Here is a 23,123-nt window from a genome sequence, read left to right on the forward strand (position 1 = left end):
ATAAAAATATTTCAATAATCATATAATCAAAACATGTCACAGGCGTGGAACAATCCATTTTTTTTTTAAATTTTAATCAAAAAATATATTAAAGTGAAATTAACCTTTCTGTCCTTTAGGCAACTGGAATTATCTGTAACTAATAAAGTTCGTAGAGCCCAACCCATTTTCCCCATTGCCGGACTCGGTGTTTCCGTAATTGGTAGCGCCGGGTTGGGATGATCTGGACTAAGTGGTCTTTTTGTTGGTGATGGTGGTGCGGGGGAAATTCCTGTAAACAAAAAATAAATTTTCGATAATTACCTTCCGGGGAAAATCGTTTTACAAGGTCAGAAAATTGGCGTGTTATATCAAGATGAGCAAATGTATTTTGGGGCTCATTAAGACAAGAAAAGGTGTTTCATAAAATATGAAATGCGTGACATGGGTTTTAAGGTATTTCATTACTTGACTGAAATTACGAATTGCCAAGAGGAAATGCATCTTCGATTGACTACATACAACTTGTGTCTTAAGTGACACTACGTAAAAGGAGCAGTTAGTTTATTCATCCAAAATTGTTAGCTCATCAGTATAATTATATCCTTTCATTCACCAAATAAAGTTAGCATTAAATTGAAAATGGAAGTCGTATTTTGACAAAATGAAAATCTCTTCGCAACAAACTTTTAATTCAGTAGAAGATCGATATGCAAAATTTGTGGAATGAGTTCAACAGGAAATTGAATTTAATAGAGGCGTATAGACCTGCCAAAAAGTGGGAATTTACTGAACTAAATTCTCATGTGTATAATCTCAGAACCATTAATTAACTGGAATAAAATTTGTTCGGCGTGGGTTAATTAATATTGGGATAAGCCTGTTTGTGTTTCAATCAATATTTATTTATTTTTTAAATGAAATTTTAGTGACTGAATATGTTTAGAATACCAAACCAAACGGATTGGTACACATATGACTTCAGATTACATTCAATCAATTCAATCATTGTTTTCGATGATAAAAGTTTCATTTAGCAAATACTGATGATACAAATATCTGTCGAAAACGAAGGGTTTGCATTTTACAACCAAACGGGAAAACATGGATCGTTTTCTCTTTAATTTTAAGTGAATGTGTATCATTCGTACCTTTCGTCGACATGACTACCCCATTCAAAATAATGTTATCGGAATGTAAAGCATCCATTTGGAAGTGTACCCGAATTAAATTTTGAAACAGAGATTCCGGGGAATGTTATGACGAATAAGAACATGATAATAAATTCGCTCATTTAGCTATATCTACCTTATACAATTTACAAGGACCAGTGACCAAGCCATCAAAGTCATTCACGTTTGTTCGTGATTTTACAAAGGATATTTGCGGAGAAATTATTTGTACCTCCGTTGATGAGAAATTCCATTACACATCACACCTCTGACAGGAAGGTAATATTGTGTTGTACCATCAGAAATTAGAGAATTCGGTTGAGGTATTCCGCAAAATTTTGAAATGTACCTTTTGCAACTGAAGATAAGAGTAACGTGTTTTGCGGTAGAACCTTTACTAATATTTATTAATTTGGATGTGCAATAGCTGCAAATATGAGATTGTAGACTGGGAATATAAATGCATGTGCGGTGCGTACTAGACTTCACTCAAAATTCAGCATCTTCTTCAATATCACAGCGCTAGAAACATTTTGATCTACTAGATTCTCCGTTATTCGATGGTAATTCGGGTAATTCAATGGTAATGTGTGTAATTTCTAGCATCCCGAAGAGTACCAAGCTGAATGAAGTTAGTTTACTACAATAGTTGTTGCTTTTCCTTTTAATTTTTTTAAATCTTTTTCCATGTATGACCTATTTGTGGAATGATTTGTAATAAAGTTTTCCTTTTCAATTTGTTCCTCCCTCTCCAGGGAAATCCAGTCATAATAGATAGAATATTCACAACCGAGAAAATCGGCTCAGCAGTATCAACGAACAAATAAAATGCACTGACCCATCAAAACTGCATTTGGGTCAGGTTTTTAATTGCCAATTAACACTTACTTATTAAAAAAAATTATTTTGAGTCTACACGTTCCAAAAGTTGATTTCGATTGTAAGTTGGAATGTAAAGCTTTAAAATCGTTACAGTATAACGTATGCTGTAAACTATTAATGATATTTTTATTGAATTTGAGTTCGACACTAACTGTGTCAGTGAGTTACCAGCTTAATAATTGCGATCCAGTTAACAAACCAGAAAAGTTTTTAATGTAGAAATAAAAATTACACAAAAAAAATGTCGAATGATAATACAACTCACCATTTTTCAATTTGCAATTCGTGATAATGTCATTCATAAGCTCTTTGTTCTTCTGAAAATAAAATACAGAATTTTTTTATTATAAAACTCAATGGTAAATGAATAAAATTTGAATAAATAATTTTATCGATTAAATTGGTATCAGTATCAATGAACGTGTTCTTTCATTTCCCCATTAAAAAATGGTTGCTGATAAGAGTTGTTGTTATTAGCCCCAGTATATCGCAACGTATAAATACACTGATAAAATTGGAAAAAAATGTTTTATCTATTTTTCTGATTGGCATAACATTAACAGATTTGCATAAAAAGTTATTTTCGGTTACATGTAAACGATGGAGGTGAATAAGGTATAAAATTCTATTGCTAGCTAACTGCATTTTGTGTATAAAATAATTAAACAATCAAATTCAGAGATGCTATTAACTGTTGCTCAACCTGTACTCTAAACAATTTGACTAATCAAATATTTAGAAAAATCGAATGTTTTTTCGTAGTTTTTCACATTAACATGATAGCGCTTTGGCAAGATAGCTAATATAGGTTGATTTTCAAGCTGTATATAACAGAAGTTATCCTTTCCAGGAGTTAAAAGAAGAATATTTTCGGTATCTTTCATCTGATATTGAGTAAAACATCAACAATAAATGATAATATCTAGGTAAGATTCTTCAATATATGAAAATGTATAATAAACCAACGAAGTACAAGATTTCCTAATCGAACATTACATTAAACAAATGAACTAGCAGATAGAATCTTTATGTGGCGATACACTTGCCGTTTTTGGAAGGCTAATATTGAAATTTCACGCAGAATTTCATTCATTATACTGTCTAAATCAATGGTGAACTACACAATTTTTCTTTGACAATAGCTATAAACAGCAACGTCGTTAACAGAGTATGACGCTGCAAGGGGTCATTCATAAACTGCGCACGCTAAAAATGCCCAAATGTTTTTTGAAAATTATGGAGACAGACTTTGTGTACTTTGTGAATGACATCTAAGCCATTCCGGCTACGCTAAATTAAACTCAAATTTTCTATGCATTATCGTCGAGTTCAGGCTTATAAAACACTTTACCAATTCCTCAATATGTTCCAAAATTGCACTTTTACTTTCACTGAACCATTGAATACACTTTGAGACAACATGATGAATCATTTTCTGATTCTGTAATATTTAGGGTACGCGGAACTTTCTTATTCTGCAATACTCAGGGTACGCGGAACCTTCTTATTCTGTAATACTCAACGCGGAACCAATCAATACCACCTGCCAAAACGATGGCTCTACACATACTACTATCGAAAGTATTAAACAAATTTAGTTAACTATCCGTCTAATCTACATGGTAAGAGATTTTCCATATATTTCAGCGATAACAAAACCAATATATAGCTAAAACAAACTTCAAAAAGAAAACGCTTAGATATGCAAACCACCTATATCGTTGGTATATCAATGTATTAGTTATGAAACTAACTTGTACGTTGGAAGATTATCTAGAAAGAAAGGTATGTGGTGATGTTTTTAGCACATTACTGTATGTTGCAGACTTGAAGCATATTGCGAGAATAAATTTTGTGTATTCATCTTCGTAAATACATTGAATAATATTCCCAGACAGACCCGACTCCTCTTACTTTGATATGTTATCAGCTTCAGCAGTTTTGATTATTTTTGTCCAATAAGAAGGTTAAATGGACTGAATCAAAATCATCTTAGTCTGCCACCGAAAAGTTATAGATTACAACTTGGCAGACTTGAATTTGCGATAACAACATATCCATATCATTATTCGCCATACCTAAAGTTAATTGTACCATCACAGTCAAGTTCAAGAAACTAATTATTTCTTACATTCAATTGTCAATTTCTTCTAGTATTATTTACGTTCCAGCAATATGGCACAGCATGGTGTACTATACATATGTACAGTGGACCTCTTTGAAACCTTTAACAACCAAAAATCGTTTCTTTGCACCTCGCCTAAGTATATGAAGTGAAGCTAACGATAACTGAAAGTGTGGGAGTTATGGCGGGTGGATTATTTCTGTTATATCAGTGAAACGAACACACATTTATTTCAAATATAAGATGCATTAAGCTTAATGGAGTGTATGTGGTTTATTGGCTTTATGTTCTTTAAAACTTGCTATAAACTGTAATGTGTGGCATACGTTACATAGGTTTAGTTACTTCAATTTTACATTAAATGAAAATGCTTTTTGGTAGACGAAAAAGTATTATGGTGCAATATTACGTTGTTTAATACCTCCCGAGACGGATGCAAAAATATGCTTTCCTTTCCAGAAAAAATTGTGTTTTAAGAGCATATACGAAGTTTGTTCGATGCAGTAGTAGTGCTCGCTTCCAACCAACGTGAGGAAAATGAGAAACATTAGCTATGCAACAAAGAAACATTCTACAATACGTTCTTTTATACAAGATACAAATTTGATGTGTACATGCATTGAATTTATTAGAATCATTAATGTTACAGAAGTAAGTGACTCAGTAAAAACTTGCTATAGTATGTGCAATTGTAGGATCTTTTGACAACACTTATTAGTGAACAGTGAAATGTGTCTTACGGTGATATATAGTGCATTGTTGTCAAAGTCGTTCTTGTTGATTCAGAGCTAAGCTTTTTGCTTGTTCAATTAAAGTCCAACTTCTTTTGCTGTTCTTCGTCTTGATTTGTTTTGTTCTTGCGTTGGTTTCCGATGGAATATCCGAACTCTGTACTTCAAGAATTATTTTACAGTCATTAGTGCCATCCTCACAGTTTACGAAATCACCGGAATCAATTTTATCCACAATGCAACAACTTCCGCCTGTGACCGTATTTTTTAAACGTTCTAATCCACACCACTTTTCGCACAGCTCGCATTTGCTTTCACCACGTCCATTTGACATAGTCGGTTCCATCAGATAGCGATAGCGATGTAGGCAAACATGTTTCACAGCCGATTTATTCGGTACACGGTTATGATTTGTTTGTTGATTTAGTACGCCTATGCATTCATTTGCATTTTCAGCACGAAATGTTTCAATTTCACGTAATTTCTCGTAACGATCGTAAATTACATTAAACAGTTTAAATTTGGGGTAGTTTGATGCTTCATCTGAATGATAATTATGGCTCGTGATTGGGTTTATATCACGGTTGATACGATGCATGTTCATGTTCAAGCTGAATGTTTCATCATTCGAAATGTTTCGTGTAATTGGATTTGCGTCGTGATTGCATGACATTGTAGTGTTAAACTGATTGCGAAAGTTTTGGCAAGTTTGCTCTGTTGAAAATTTGCTGGACGACGCAGATGGATGAGATTTATATTCGAATTGTTGTTCGTTGGGTTGATCCTGATGGGGATTGGGACAGCAACTGGTCCGGTTTTTTACGAAATAATGTTTCTTCTTGCTGTGACTGCTATCCGCATTGTTTATATTATTGTTGTAACATTCACGTTTCATGCGACAATAACACTTATTCCGATGTTGTGGAGGAAATCTTGAAATATGCATATCGCATTGATTACAATTGTTGGAACTTTTAATTATTGTTCACTTAATGAATTAGTATTTTAGGCAATACGGTAAACACTAGCCTGGTTACGACAGCGGTGTTTTTATGTTTCCTTTTGGTTGCTATGGTTTCAAAATATGTGATAAGTACAGTAGAATGAAACATGCGCCCTTCAACATATTCTCAGCAGAAAGAAAATTCTTCTTCTTTTCTGTAGCTTTGTAGCAGTTATCAAATTTCAGGAAAAATACATAACATAGCTAACGCTTCTTGATTAAAATAATGTTCCTGTTCTATTATACACCAGAATAACTAGACCTAAATTTCCTGTTTCCAATATGTTTGATTAGTGATTGATTTGCTATATTTTCAAAAGTCGATGAAAATTTCATCATGAAATGCATCTGTAATGCTTATTATGTACGGAAATTCGATGCAGACTACAATCTACACACAGAAGCTTTAAAAAAAATACCGAATGGCGGTTCCAAAGCTTTAGAATAAAAAAAGGAAATTATTTGAATAACAAAAATGCCGTAATAGGGAGATTGGGATTGTCACTTATGACTTAAAACTTTACAATTTTAAGAAACTTCTTCATACAAAATATAAGGAGAGACAACTTATGACTTTTAAGTTTTACGTCAACTTATAATAATTATAAGTGAAAACCGCAATCTCCTTATTAGGAAATATTCGATTCAATGCATTCCATCATATTAAATATTCAATATTCAAAATTTTATGCGTTTAATACTATCTCTACCGGCAAGATTTACATAAAATTGGAAGCAGCATAGAAATGAATGCAACATTTTTCATGTATAGGTATATTAAAATCAAATAAACCAAATCGAATATCAGCCAACCTAATCGGGAATTTTCAATTTGAGAAAACAAAGAAAACAAAAAAAAATTATTAGGAAAAAAATCTTTTTTTCACGCACGCATTAACAACCCTCAGGCGAATAATATAACAATTTTTTTTTCGTTTTATCTTGTAATCCTAACCAATTACCGGACTTTTTCTGGCTCCGTGTGTTTGCATTCGTTGCGATTTTTTTTCTTCTGTATCAGATACTCTCTGTGTTCGTTCTTCCTTGGTTTTTCATTAATTTTGTTTATATATTAAATGATACGTTTTTTTTTGAGCAAGTATTCTGGATGTGCTCTTCGAATTTGGTAAATAGGATACTTATTTTTTACCTTTTATAAAATTGTAATTATATTAAATTCACTCACATTTTAGCAGAAAAACGAGAGATATTAAAGCTTATTATTGCTAGAAATTGCTTTCATTAAATTGAAAATTTAAACCGGGATGTCGGGTAAAATTTTATTTTTATTTTTTTGAAAAATGTAAATTATTAACAATGCCCATTATTCTAACAGGCTACAAACTACCCATCTTCTACAGTAACAGAGATAGTTTTTATAGTTGCATTAAAAAATGTGTAAAGAAATATTTATTTAAAGAATACCTTCGACTTTCCTTTACAAAGCAAAAAAAAAAAACTTTGTATTCTCGGTTCATTACAATAGCATGAAAATGTAGGGACCTATTGTGTACTGTGAATGTAGTTGGAAAAGTAAATTAGAGATGAGCGAGCATCCCGAAAATAACCCGATGCCCGGATGCGATTAAAAGTGAAATTTAAGGACGGTCCAAAACTTTTGGGTTAGTTTTCTTTTCGAGTGATCCTATTTTTTCCGGGAAATTGTGAAATTTTTGAAACTGAAAAAGCATTTTGATCGTGGAAACCGCAAAAAAAAGACTGAAAGAAATCTGGTAAGCATTTAATGCTTTCCTAAAATAGCACGTGGTTAGCACTCTTATACAAATTTCTTTCCCGGCTAGGGCCAAAGAATTTGGTCCACGTGCACATCTCTAAGCTAACTCTTTTTATATTGTTCTTCATTTCGACACCAGCCGCAAAGCGGAATACTAAATAGAAATTTAGCAAAAGAACTTTCGGAATTCACACAAATGAACTTCCGTCTTTTTATAAAACTTTGTTTTCAAATACACGTTGGAAGTAGAAAATATACGAACTAAACTTTAGAATTGATAGTTTCTCTTTTCTATGGGGGGTATGCATGGTGGAAGGTTTTCATTTTTAACCTTTTTTATAAACAGCAAGCAAATCACCTTATATAACGATCAAATCTACAACTTTTATCATTTAATGTATCGCTTGTTTTGTTAGCTTTGTTGACTATGCCATTAAAAATATGGCTTAAGTTTACATATTGCTTGATAATTTACACCTAGAATGTTTATGAAACAAGTATTTATACTTTACTCGGAGTTCAAAGCCTGTAAATGTTTTCGCGAATTTTCATGAATTTTTACGAGAATATTTTGAGATATTCACAAAAATCATGAAAATCCTCTGGAAAATATAATACGTGACATTAGCCGTTGCAGTAATGTTATTAGATAACTTTAGCAAATCACCCAATAATTTCCAACAATAACGAAAACGATATTGACACAGAAAAATTTTATCATTGTGAATGGGGCGAGATGGGTAAATATGTTCACAAATCATGGTGTGTTATGTGGTGGCAGAATTCAAAATACTTCTGAAGTACTTTAACAGAAATTAAATTGAAGTAGAAAAATATAATTTGTGCACCGGACAACTATTTTAAAAGCAGATATTCAGCTTTAAAATATTTATCTTCCTAGGTGAAATAATAGCAGTGAAAAAGTGCTATTATTTCGTCTGGGATGAATATACACATGGTTTGAAAGGTCTTTGCCAGTTGCGTCGTCTTTGCGATTTTATATTTGTCTCATGCTGTTGTTTCATAAACCACTTGAGACAAATATAAAATCGCATCCTCTGATTGGTTGCGCAATTTTTGACTCTCAATAATAATTACAACTAGAAATTTTGAGTCAACTTACAAAATTTGGAATTTAGTCTACAACGTGTCTATTTGAATGGTAAAGGGAGTTACCCGAAAAAAAATGTGTTTCGGGTGAGCATGTGCTCCACGTGCTGTTTGTGAGGTTATGCTCACCACAGCACCACTTGTTCTGTAAATTGTGTCATCAAAAGGCAAGCTAATTTTTCCATCTCATTTCCACTAGCTTCAGAATGTTCTAGTCTACAGATTTCAACAAATCTATGTATGTTCAGAGACCAACGTTGTAGACAAAAATTCTAAATTAAATAAACAATCAACGATATGACGATTCTGTCAACACATTTATAGACAATATAGTGGATATACTCAAATATACTGGATTCTTGGAGCTATACTGGATTACTGGATATACTGACTGGAGCATAAATTCGAGTCTTGATTCATTTGGGCGTTTGTCTATTTCAGTTGTCTTGTGCATAAATCGTTGTTTCTACCTCAACAGGAAAGTGGTTTTCTCAGAACACATCCTAAAACTGAAGACTAGTGCTGTTTCCTCTCGTTTGTCTTTCTTTTTTTTCAAAAATTCCCATTGATTAAACCGATAGGCTAAATCAGCGATTTTATTTCACAAGGATTCAATTTTACATTTGTAAGTTCACCCAAGTTGGAGGTGCTAATTCAAAGTAAATCCTTGACAACTTGTGAAGACTAAAACTAGAATTTATTCATCAAAATTCGAAATTCACTTATTGTCAACGCTGGTCTATCTAGAGATTCATATAAATTTATCATTTTCACATGAAACGCTTATATCCTCTGTGTGACTTTCATTTGAAAATGTCGAATCAATCGGATTCAAAAATTTTAAACACAAAATGAAAGAAGTTTGAATTCTGCCACCACAATACACACCATGATTTGTGAACATATTTACCCATCTCGCCCCATTCACAATGATAAAATTTTTCCGTGTCAATATCGTTTTCGTTATTGTTGGAAATTATTGGTTTTGTCGTTATTGTGTGATTTGCTAAAGTTGTCTATTGTCTTATATGGTAACGCATGTGGAATAAAGTGAATTGGATTGATATTGTCTGTTTATAGAATTCTCTAACAGTATTTCCGAAAAATTTACGTCAATGCAGTACTTGCATTATATATCTAAGAAAATGTTCAGTAGCCCGTTCAGCAAACCTTTTATACTAAGCGAAACGTATCCCTCGATTATTCAATGTACCAAAGTTAGTTAATTTTATAGTACCATTGTCCCGAAAGATTTCAATTGGATTATATTGAGAACATCCCTTCATAATGGAAATATCTGACCTTTTGATTTCAAAACCAACATGAAACGAGAACCGAGAAAAAGGGTTTGTTTCAAAACAGATACGATATGTTATACACAAAAAACAAACACGGCCCGAAAAACCTGTTATGAAAAATTGGTACACATTACACCTTAACGTGAGCTTATATATTTGAATAACGTACATCGACCTATAACAATAGAGAACGTTAGCTAAATGGCCGCTAACGCTAATTTCCAACGCTAAATCCCCCGCTAACGCTAAAATCAACGGTAATACCCTGTCAATAAATGGCACCATTGTGAATGCATACACATGGACGACGAAATTTTCGATTTATTTTTCATTTATTATTTTAAAAGGTCATCCGTATCAATATTTTATTACTGCAATCCATAGATCTAATTTGCAGTAAGGTAGCTACACTGTGCTGGAAAAAATCTATAAACTTTACAATGCGCTGTTCGACGACAAACATCCCCCACTACACAACAAACACGTGGTTAACCTGCAATTGAAACACCTGAAAATAATTTTGTGATTATTACTCCCACAATGTGATCGGATTAACATTTTATCAATGGAATTAGTAGATCTGAATTGTAGGAAGCCAGCGGTATTAAGCTGGAAACGTTTTTTATTCTCTTTTTAATGTTACAAATAGTATCCTCCACACGACGAACATGCAGTTGGAAAATGTCATTCGTAAAACGTTTTATTGCAATCAAAAGTGAATAAAACTTTTCCAGCTTAATACCGCTGGCTTCCTACAAGTCAGATCTACTAATTGCATTGATAAAATATTGATCCGATCACATTGTGGAAGTAATAATCACAAAATTAATTTCATGTGTTTCAATTGCAGGTTAACCATGTGTTTGTTGTGTAGTTGAGGATGTTTGTCGTCGAACAGCACATTGTAAAGTTTAAAGATTTTTTCCAGCACAGTGTCGCTGCCTTCCTGCAAATTAGATCTACGGATTGCAGTAATAAAATATTGATCCGGATGACCTTTTAAAATAATAAATGAAAAATAAATCGAAAATTTCGTCGTCCATGTGTATGCAGTCACAATGGTGCCATTTATTGACAGGGCATTACCGTTGATTTTAGCGTTAGCGGGGGATTTAGCGTTGGAAATTAGCGTTAGCGGCCGTTTAGCTAACGTTCTCTAATGTATGCCTGCGTGGAATCTAAAACAACATTCTATTTTTCATCTAAAAATAAATTTTATCTTTCAAAACACAACTCATGTATGGAATATCCAATTTCAATAAGAGTGTGTGCATCGGAGCATGTCATTGTTCCTTCCTTTCACGGTACGAATGCCTGTTGTTTGTAGGCATATATCACACACACTCAAACGACGTGAACGGCAAAATTGATTCAATGCGAAAATAATTTTCCTCCGACAGAGATATAACGTTCGTAAAACGGTTTTAAATGTTTGTGCATATTAATAAAATATGGCAATAAACCGAGAAATGGAAATGAAAAACTTTTTCTACGGAACGATAATAGGAAAAGTTTAATTAAAAACTTGTTTCCATAAGTAATCAATTCATCCCAACTTGCAACTTCGTCATCTCTGATGAACACGCATATATTTATGAGAAGCTTTTCTAAAATTACACATCAGCCGGAGTCCTTCAAGTACAAACCGATTTTTTTTTGTACAGAATTACACTTCATCCCAACTTGATTTCACAAATTTATACGGTTTTAAACTGATGTCGTACGTTGAACACATCTACTCTACAGACAAAAGGTTGTTATTTTTCTATTCAGTCTAAGAGTTTAATATAAAGCTTATTGGGATGTACTGACAAATTTCGTATTCAAAGGATGAAATAGAAATGCAAATTTTCGAAGGAAAATGTAAAATCATTTTGTTTACATTTAGAACAATTTGTTGTTGTGATACCACAACCACTTTCTACCCTCTATCAGTAAAGCTTTGTGATACACATTCATCGTTATTTTTCTCAGCCATAATCTTCCATAATCTTCCACTTACCTCCCAGATTAAGCGAAAATCCTGTTGTTCAACACGTAAAAGCTCACAAGTAGTTTTCGTAACAACAGTACTGTCACGTGGTAAGTCATGTAAAATGCTTTCGCCGAATGTGGCTCCAACCCCTAAATTACACAGCGTTACAGGGACCTGAAACAAAAAGAAAACTTTATTAAATATTGGTGTGGATACAGACTTAAATTAAAAAAAGGTAAACAATGAAAGGATATACCGGCAACATGTTTTTACAGTATACCAGCAGAACCGACCATGTAATTCTTCAAAGTTTCTTATAGATGTGTTAATCATCCACATTGTACCGAAAGTATGTCACACTACAAACAAAATTCTGTTTGAATTTGTGTAGGAAGAGGAAGCTTTAAATTGCAGGCCTTAGTATACTAAAGCCAGTGCTCTTACTCCAGTAAGGAGTAACAGAACAATTTCAATACAGCTAACAAGCAACCGAACAGAGGCGAATAATTAAAATTAATGTGACCAAAACTACGCATCAACTGGGAACGGAAAGTAAACGGAAACTTTGGATCCACTTGGGAGAATTAACATCCAAGAATTTGGCTGTATTGAACGGTATGGGCTTTAAAATGACTCCAAGTTCATTTAAATACTTGGCTGGAGTAGGACTTATTTCTCAACTTTTCTTTTATGAAGTTACCGAAAATTTTTAGCCCCTTCACCATGAAATTTAAAGGCGAAAACTTTTACACGAGTTAAATGAGTACGTAAACAAAAACATTTTGTGTACACGAATTTGTTCCTCAAAAGGATTAGTACCATACAAGAACATCATATAGCACATACAATTGTGAACTGTTGTATTTGTATGTGTACGCCAGTACCATATCTAAAAGCCAGAAATCTTCAAAAAAGATCCCTCTGGAGTGCTGTTAATACGAAGAAAAAGATGTTCAACAAAGTTTAACAAAATGCCATAAAAGGGCGTCTGTGTATTTTCGCGAGTATTATATAATATACATGTTAAGTGAATGAAGGAATGAAACAAGTGTGGGACGAATGAGCTTAACTTGTTCTATACTAAAAATGAAACTTACCGCCGCACCTTATAATTGGAATTCTTTTCGGAATGTTTTGTTTAATGAATTTAGTACGAAGGGAACGATTAGGTTGATATTTTACTCAAACGAAATCGGGTGGAAGGATGTGATGGGGTGATTTACTGTTTTCGGCACGTTTTTGACTTTTATGAGACCTACTCAAAGTACAGAAATCACTGAATTTAATAGTATATTTGCAGAGGTGATATACATAAAATGATTTCACGGTACGATGTAAAAGTTTTACTTCGACATCATGTACAGTCTCAGTGTGGGTTTTTTTTGTTCATGGCTTCGACATAAAGTATAGTCTCACTGCCTGTTTTTTTTATCATGTTCTACTAAAATGATGTTTACGTTTACAACGCATAATCAAAATTTTTTATGCTAGTAGCGCCAATTACTTAAAAAAAAACTTCTGTCGTAAATTGTTTATTGTCAAACTCAATCCTTTCAAATCTGTTCAAAAAGAAGCACCGGTGTTCGTTTAATAAAACCTACCCGTTTGTTCCAGTAAATCAGTTTTTACGCTTTCAGTTTGAGCTTTTAGAATACAGTACAACCAGAAAATATTGTCTAATTAAGAAAGCGCTGATGCACGCAATTGTGTAATAAATATTTTTTTAATTTGGTTGTTAGCAGAAGGGGTGCTTTTCGTGACGTAATATAGCATTCCCTAGAGAAATCAACTGAAAGAAGCGCTTGCTGTTTCTTATTGTTGTTCATAAAACATTCTCGAAAGCAATATTATTTGTAGGCCTTTGAAGCAATGTCCAAAATGTCGTGTAAAAGAGATTCTAAAATTTTTGGCAAGTATCCGCCGATACAAATTTCAGGTTTTATAATAAATGCCGGAAGAAGTGTGATCTTTGAAGAATGTGCCTGTTTTCAACATTATTACTAATTAAACCTTATGCATCATCAGCGCGTACGAATGGTATACATGAATACACGTTCGATTCATGTTCATGAGTCGAATGTGAATATGAATGTGTACGTGATATTTTCCAGAAATATCAGCTTAATCCTCTCAAACATTTAATTGTCGCAACAATCCTATTTTGTTCTCAATTCTTCTTGATCCCAAAGGTAATATCATGGGAATGATGAAACAACATGATGACGTACAATTTTTATTTATACTCGGATGCAGTGTACGAGTGTACGTGTGTATGTATCAGCCGCATTAACATTGGATATTAGACAAATGATATCATTTCGTGAGAATATATGCATCTGAACAGATCTGAACAGGAAATAGACTCCTTTTTAATCGAAAAAAATGTCATGTTGATACTATTCATCATTTCATGCGTTAATATTTAACGATATTTTCTTCCACTGTCACAAGAGCTTCCTGCGAAGAGTACTATACGTTCCCAGAAGAATGAAACAATCACATTTATCATGTTTGCTAATTTAGGAGTTGTTTGGGATTTTGGGAGTTTCTAAGTTATAAGGGTTAAAATGCAAATGAATATTTAGATGCTGTTGTTCTAACATTACCCTGGCGAAAATTTTACAATGTTCGAAAACTGCGAACTTTATTTCCCTCTGTTACATAAAACGTTGCATGAATCTCGGTGCGAAGTACTGCATTAGGCTCACGATGTGGATTATGACACACGGCCTACGGCCTCGTGTCATAATTACACATACTAGAGCCTAATGAAGTACAGCCTGTAAATATTTTTCATATGCAGAATGAGCACCAGCTGAATATCACCAGCTGCATCTGCTAACACACACTTATTGTATGATAAGTAATCAAAACACATTCTTAACAATGTGTTTACTTCATTCATACGTGTTATGTGCGCGTAGATGACGTTAACGTAGAAATGCACTGTGTGTAGGTTGTCTTTCAATTGTATACAATACAAAGTGTTTTTGTTTGTACACCAGCTGGTGATATTCAGCTGGTGCTCATTCTGCATATGAGAAACTTTTAGCAATTGTACTTCGCACTCGATGTCATAAATAACTATTATGTACAGTAGTGGGATTCTCATTTCTACAAGCGTCACTTTTACGCACTAGTGTGTCAATCGGTGCAAATAAATAAATGTGAAAATCCATTTACTCAATACTGCAGTGCCTATATTCGCGAAAATATTTTCACGAATTTTCTCAAATTTTCACGAATTTCTCAAATTTTCGTGAATTTTCACAAAAAGTTTTTTTTGAAAATTTGAGAAAATCGAGAAAATTTGAGAAAATTCGTGAAAATTACTGCAATACTGTAATCTAGATCTTTAAAAAGAACAATTTTTGTAAAAGAATTGCTGTTAAAAAGGGCATGTGAAAGTAACAATCTCACTACATTGCTGAATGATCTATTTAGACGATGTGATGGCTTTTTGCATAAACTACTAAATCAATAAATACTCCGTATCTTTATGTTCAAAAGACAACAAAAGCTAAAAATGTACTAGACGTAGGTCGAGATGAGAAGAATTAAAAAGTTGTAAGTCATCATTCTGGATGATCCGAGCCAGACGTTTGATAACAGCTTAAGCACGAATGTCATAAATGTCGTTTTCTTAAACAAAAGCTTCATAAATAAAAGCGTACCTTCAAATTTTTCTTCCACATTTTTTGTACTTTGTAGACACCCGTTTGAGGCCACATGACATGGCTCGCATTGATATGTCCAAAATTGTCCGAATACAAAAACACATAAGTAAAACTAAATGCAATTAAATTTCGTTGTTTTTCTTGCAGTCACATCTTTTCACTTTAATAATTTTAGTCCACATCGTATCGACGTTGTGTCCACATTGTATCGACACTGTGTCAACATTATTTCTATCTTTATTCTTTTATTTTATTATAAATTAATTAGGTTGGCACAATATAACGTCGACGATACTGACGACTGGTATTAATTGTTTGAAAATTGAAATGTATACGTTTGTTATAATATCTCAAGAGATAAGATTTCTTTTTAAGTATAGGTATTGGAGCACGTCAATCATATAAAAGTCCCGTTTTTAAATTCACAGTATGCAACGTTTCAACTGCAACAGGACCAGGACCTAAACGTTTCCCACACTTCCTGTTTTGCAAATTAGATATCATTACATTACCAACGCTTTTCCATTTAAACCAAATAACTCGGGGTTAATTTGAAAATGCTGCATTTCCGAATGTTTTGCAGCTTATTTTCAAAGTAATTCCGTTTTTAATAGAAGAGAATTCAGTTTGTATGCCCCAAAGGCATTGATAAGTATATTACAGCCGTGTTGTTGGGTTATATGTGTTATGATTTTGGCTGATTTAATATGCACATACACGTGCGCAAATATGTCACAATGTTGGCTAAATATATTAAGTTTATGTGTTTTACTAGCGTGTATCAAATGTTAATGCTAAAATATCCCCGAATTAGGTTGTTGAGTTGTTCACATTTTTCAGTTATTATGTTTCGCAAAAGTTTATTATTTTGTGCTTTATTTCATACCGCCGAGTGAAATGAATATTTATTATGCTGTGTATACTGGTGTATGTTATACCATCATTAATTCCGACGCAATGGAATTCATTTAATTGAAGAACATTTTTACTTTATGTTGTTCAGGCTGTGCATTTGATGTACAGAAATGTTCTGGGAGTATTTTCATTTTATGCCTATTTTGAGCATTCCGCATTTTAAATTCTCGTGTGCCTTTAATTTTCTAGGACACGTTTATACGCATCTGACGCGGTGGGAGTTATTAGAGTACTTTGTTTGGTTATAATTTGTTAATGGAGATCGGTTTTAAATATACTGGAACTATTTTGTGACCTCATTTTTAAGATCGTTACAGAATTACTGCGCATTGCATACAATTTGAAATGATTGCCATCACTGATGAAAAATCTGCAGAACTTCAACATAACGAAAAATATTCACTGGCTCGATCTCTGTCTTTAATTTTTCAGTTCAACTATTTCTAGTCGAAATTTTCTACGACATGATAATTAGAAACAGTTCTAATATGAAATGATTTATAAAGCTTAATGTACCACTCTGTGTTACGCTGTCAGAAAGTTAGTGAAGGTAACTATTTTATGTTCTTGAAACGAATGTGAAATGAGAATGCTGCACTTCTTCAGAGTGAGTAATTACAACAGCAGTCAGCAAAAAATTATTTCTCTAAGTTTTTAAGTTCACAAGAACGCAAAAAAAGTTAGATTTTATAGAAACATTAAGCGCTGCGATACGAATTACGTTTAATAATTTAATGACTCTCTTAACATTAATTTCCGCATGCACTTACTGTTTGCAATATAAAACAAAAAAATTCACGAGTAAAATGTTCACGTCGTTTTATCGTTCTGATTCTCATCTAGATTTGAAAATAGATTTGTGTAAGATGAAGCATTACGTTTTCAGTGGAATAGCTACATTTGTATAGTTAAGTATAATTCTTCCATTAAGCAAGAACTACTGATCAAATAATCTTCTATAAGTTTGTCAGTTCCAGATTACATTTTTCGGGATAAATGTTGTTTCAATCAACCTTTTTAATATTTTGATATTTCTTCATGTCCAAGGATCTTCTTTAAAAAAAAATGTCACTTTTCACGTCGATATATCCTTCGATACACAACCTTTCTTCGTAATTTACTTTTCAGTTTGTTTATATTTTCTCAGACTTGGAGTAAATAAAATGGGACATTAAATTAAATGTTACAACAAAAATCTAAAATTGTGTTACAATACACCTCACTGTGTGTCTTTTTCCGATTTTCCGACTCTTGTTAATGTATAGAAGTTTCCCAATAGAAAGTACACCCAGTGTTACAGAGTCCAATATTTTCTTATTTTTTTCCCTCTACAATTACACTTTAACGTCCATTCGTCTGCTCATACCACTGAAAATATTTTCTGAATTTTATTGAAAATGTCTCGAAAATATCCAACCCCAATATAGAGACCATTGGAAAGTTTCGTGTGATATTTACTTTAAATTATTATTTTCGACACAAGCAAGTTCAATAATGGTGTAATAACTTGTGAAACATAAGACGCTTTCTGTGTGAAAACAGACTGGCATGAAATTTAAAGAGCGAATACGTTAATTAATTTCTTAAGTTGATACCGTCTCACATATTTGTCGCTGAGAGAATCGTTGAATAGAAAGTTTAATGTACTTGAACATTGTTGTCAGTCGAACTTTAATCGTTTTACGTTGAAACTTCTAAGTTGTAAACTTATGTTGACAAGAATCGAAAAGACTACGTATCATAATATAGATAGAGTAAGGAATTACACCTTTCTGTATCAAAACAAATCCAATATGAGCTTAGGGTATGGGTAATGAGTGTTGTCGAACTTCAGTGCTTACGTTTCTGATTAGATCGTACACATCATACATCTAAGCGTTGTATTATCTCAGTAGTTTTCTATCCAGAAAAGAATGAAAAAATATTACCTTATTTCAAGCCAACGCAAACGATTGAAAGTATATAAATGATGACAATGTTGTAGTATTACAATCTAAGCTTCTCGGATAAATTAAGCGTTTAAAAGTGTGTGCAATATTTCCTCGATAGAAAAATAAATGCTGAAGCTCATTTAATTTGGTTAGTTGGTTGTGAGAACCAGAAATTATTACACAATTTAATCTTGTAGAAACGACAAGCGAATACTACCAAAATCATTAAATCTTTTACTACATTTGTCGAGTGTTTAATAGAAAATCTATTACTTCAATATTTTTATCTTACGTATCGCTTTATAAGAGCACATTACTAGCCAGAACTCTTAGCTAATTATTGTCGTCGTCGTTGTCGATAGCACATGACAGTTTCTTAAAGTTAAGTTTTTGAGTTTTGAAGGCATAGCAGTTGTAAGATTGTGAAATTACCGATCTGATATACTTGAATAAAATTGAGTTCATCCTGTTACATTACAGATAAAGGTATTCCATTACTTCACCGGAAACTCTTACATTTTTCTATAATGGCGATTAAATAATTTAAAGTCTTCGATACAGCGAAAAAACTAGAAGACGACCTGACTGAGCTATATTCTCAATTAATTACATTTCCATTAATTTCGTTTATTCAAAAATTAAATGCGAATATCATACTCGGAGTATGTAGTACCGTAGGATAAATCGTCACTAAATTATAGAGTCGATGTTATTAGGTAAATATTTTAATTTAAATACCTTTCGATAAGTATATTTATTTACAGGATTAAATTACCGCTTAATACGCGCACTATATACATACAATTTAAGACTACAAAGAAATTCATTTGGGCGAAATTGATTTTAATTAAATTCAAAGTTATAGTGAAAGCTCCCCATTTTGTACATAGTGTCAATGTACCAGATTAGTAGACAAACTTTCAACAACGTTCATTTCAAATAATTTCAAAATAAACACCCTGCCAGTATCATTTTGCACATCGCGTTTTCACTCCAATTAAGTACACACATGAAATGTGTGGTTTGAGTCATTTCAATTATCACAAATTTAATTAAAATATTTTCACTAAAATTTAAATAAAACCACAAGCTTAGGTGATTTATTTAATTTATATTAAATTTGCCACAGCCATTATATTATCAAATGTTTACGTCAAATCACACTTCACAAGACCATGTCTGGTGTAACACCGCTTTGACTTCGATTCTTGATATATTTCACGACGAGAAATTTTTTTTTCTCCAATTCTATATCAACACATACTGTTTGTTCCGTTTCTGCTCAACAACCAAACATCACTACTCAAAACAAATTTCAAAATTGACAAAAGGTGTTCGGAAGGTTGAGTATAAACAACTATTCGTTCAGTTCGTCATTGTCACATACTATGAAATTATACAAAAATGATAATTAAAACAAATAAAAGAAAATACAGTCGTAAAAAGACGTTACGCGAGGGAAATATAATATAGCTACCGTGGAACTTTTATGTTCTTTGTATGCATACACTTAATTCAGTATAACATACACCATACTTTATGAATGATAGGTCAGGGTTTGTCAACCGACATACGTGTAAGGTACGTCTACCTATATTTTTATGGGATATTGGCGATAAGGAGTTATCAGTTGACATGCTTCATGCAACGAATGCGAGATTTGATATCGAAATGTCGACATTGCTAATTATTATTGGTACATAAGTCATTATAACTTTATACTCGTATACAAATGGCGTGATAATCGTAAAGAAATATTGGTGAAAATGTTTTTTTTTCGATTTTAGTTTTCGTCGAAAACAATTTGTGTGATTAAACGTTTGAACGGCTACCCGACGTTTGGTCAATGTCAAGCATTTTAAGTGAACAATTATTATTTTTTTCATGAATTGTTGGATATGGTGGAAATAAACTCTTCCAAAATGTTTTCCACTAATGTGACTGAATTTAATCTATTTAGTTGCAACAATTCATTACTGTCTGTTTCTGTTGTATGTCCAGTCCATGTCCAACCGAATTTCTTATTCATTTTGTTTCAATTGAGTATGTTGACTTCTCCTCTCCAGTAAGGGTTCATTCACAGAGTACATCATCAAGGGAGCGAACGCTTCATACATTCTAAAAAAAAATCTCTTTAGACATGTTTGCGATGAAGAGGAAGGTCAGAAATTCGTCATTTCTCGAGAGCTCACTTTCTGAATGTCCCCTAAATTATACTTGCAACAGTGATCCCGTTTGAATAACATAATTAAAACGTCAAAGAGAGACAGAGTCACTATACGAAAATATACAACAAGGTAAAGTAAAGATACTTCACAGAGTCTAATAGCCATGTGTTCACAGAGGAAAAAAAAATTGCATTTCGCGGCAATAAGACAGTCGAGAAAATAAAATTTCCTACATTTTCCCGATGTGAACACAACGTTTTTCACAACAAATGGTTCCAAAGGTTAAGCTGAGGTCAGAAAACGACGATTTTCACGCCTGAGTTGTGAAAAAAAATTGGAGAATTAGTACGAACCTACATAATCGAGTCAACTATTCCCATTTTATAGTATATATCAAATTCGAAGAGTATAACATGACAGTTTAGTCACTTTTTTATTAATTTAATCGGCCAATCGAACAATTGATTGATAACAGCTTTCTTAATCTCAATGGACTTTTTTCAATTTCTTTTCAATTTCAGATTTACATTTTCCTTTATTTTCACTATCATAAAATCACGATGTGTTTTTCTTTCGCTAAGCGATGACATCTATAAAACAATTAAATGCAATACCCAGACCAAACAAAGAATGTCTCATTCATCAAACTCAAGGTATATAATATCATGTATGTGACTCAAACCGAATGGAACAGATTAAGCAGTGATAAAAAAAATCTGTGGACGCACAACAATTGAATCGTCAACGACAATTACATTATTCGTTAATACGACGCGACATGTATCCATGTGAAGCAGATACCGTCTAAATCCGATGTTCAAACAATATCAAGCGCTGAAAAAAATATTTTTAATGATTGTTGACATCTACACATCGTAAACTGAACCTTTTATATTGAAACAAATACTTGATATTTGAATTGGCATTGGTAAGTGGAGAGCTCTTTTTTTGAAATATCAAAGGGAAGTTGTAATATAATATCAGTTATTGAGTGAGTTTCATGAATAATGTTTTCTTATTCAAGTTTTTCGATTTCTTTTATTTGATTTTGCCTTTCGCAGATGATGATAGCACTGAAACACTTTGTAGAAAATCTCTAGTTTTATTGATATAAATGTTTAAACTCTCAGTTCATTATTATTATTCTATTGACAATTTAATTGAATAAGTTCCGATTTCTGACTTGTTTTACATTCACCCATATATTACCACACCAACCAGAACTTTTTTCCATTAAAAGTTTTTCGTAAATTACTCGTAAGTAAGAAAATTATTCAATTTGGTGAAGGTTAAAATGTAGGGCGACGGAAAATTATTTTTAATTAACCCATCTAAGCTATGGTTAATATGCAGATACGGTAGAGACGAAGAACTTGAATAATTTGCTTACAATTTTTATAAGACGAAATACTCCAGTGATTTGAAGAGTAAATTGATGAAGAAAATGTTTAACCATTTTCTAATTACACGATGATACTTATTAGTATGATATTACCCTTCCCGTTATTTAAAACAAGTCTTTTAGAGTCTTCTAAGACAAAATACATTATATGGGAATGTGAACAAAACAATACACGGAATAATCATTAGGTCTACCACTTCTCATGTTTTCAAACTATTTTCTAATCTTTTACTTCATTAATTTTAACAAACTGAAGCTCTATATTTCTGTATATCTGTAGTTAATGTGGTTAATGTACTTAAGCAATATTTGATTTTTGAATCTGACAATTGCTTTTTTCTTGGACTTATATTAAACTAGTAAAACTATGGCCTAGTACATTACGTCTATTTGGACGACAATTTGTGGTACCAAATTTCGGTAGATTAAAGAACCTGAGGGATGCCACACTTGGACCGAGACACTAACGAATTATAGTCCAATACACTGGTAATGTTATCTGAAATAAATATGTCCTTACATCACCTTTCTAACATAAAATGGCTTTTCGTATGAACTTGTGACAAGTTAAAAAAACGTGCAGCCGGTCCGCATATAAATTTAAAAATATGAGAATGAAAATGGACTAAAATGAAATATATCGCTTTTTCTGCTCCGAATGTTCACGCAAGAGTTTCCATCCAACGTATCAACATCGTTTCAGGAAATTATGTTTATTTTCATATCATTTTGTTTTATGGCAGAAATAAATGACATTAACATTCTGCTTTCTTTCTCAAATCCTTTAAATTTATGATGCAACGAGCGTGCGTATAAAAATACATTAAGATTTCACTGATTTTACATGATCACAGCAAGAAAATCTGTCATTACAGCCTTGTCTATAGGGACCTATATTACCAGTAGTACAACCATAGTCTTGGTTCGTGCTCGGAATCGTTCCTATTGCCTTAGTTCATTACGTGCGTAATTTTGGGTAAGCTAGCTAGTGATTCTAAATCTAAACATCAGGAATGCCTT

At 32.7% G+C, this 23,123-nt stretch overlaps 1 protein-coding gene across 8 annotated transcripts in view; it reads right to left on the reverse strand.

The window, feature by feature from the left end:
* Positions 1–23,123, reverse strand: part of LOC119081367 (rap guanine nucleotide exchange factor 4) — a 67,102-nt gene that overhangs the window by 24,010 nt on the left and 19,969 nt on the right. For 4 of the 8 annotated variants that reach the window (XM_037190238.1, XM_037190239.1, XM_037190236.1 and 1 more), the window contains exons 5-7: positions 12,038–12,184; positions 2,299–2,350; positions 105–271 (exon numbers count right to left, since the gene is read on the reverse strand). In XM_037190238.1, the coding sequence (XP_037046133.1) occupies positions 105–271; positions 2,299–2,350; positions 12,038–12,184 (366 nt within the window). Of the gene's footprint in view, positions 1–104; positions 272–2,298; positions 2,351–3,384; positions 3,575–12,037; positions 12,185–15,684; positions 15,989–19,491; positions 19,849–23,123 lie in introns of those variants that run through there. The other 4 variants (XM_037190242.1, XM_037190241.1, XM_037190240.1 and 1 more) reach the window with 4 other exon arrangements.

Source organism: Bradysia coprophila, unplaced genomic scaffold (assembly GCF_014529535.1).
Source record: "Bradysia coprophila strain Holo2 unplaced genomic scaffold, BU_Bcop_v1 contig_358, whole genome shotgun sequence".
Lineage (NCBI taxonomy): Eukaryota > Metazoa > Arthropoda > Insecta > Diptera > Sciaridae > Bradysia > Bradysia coprophila.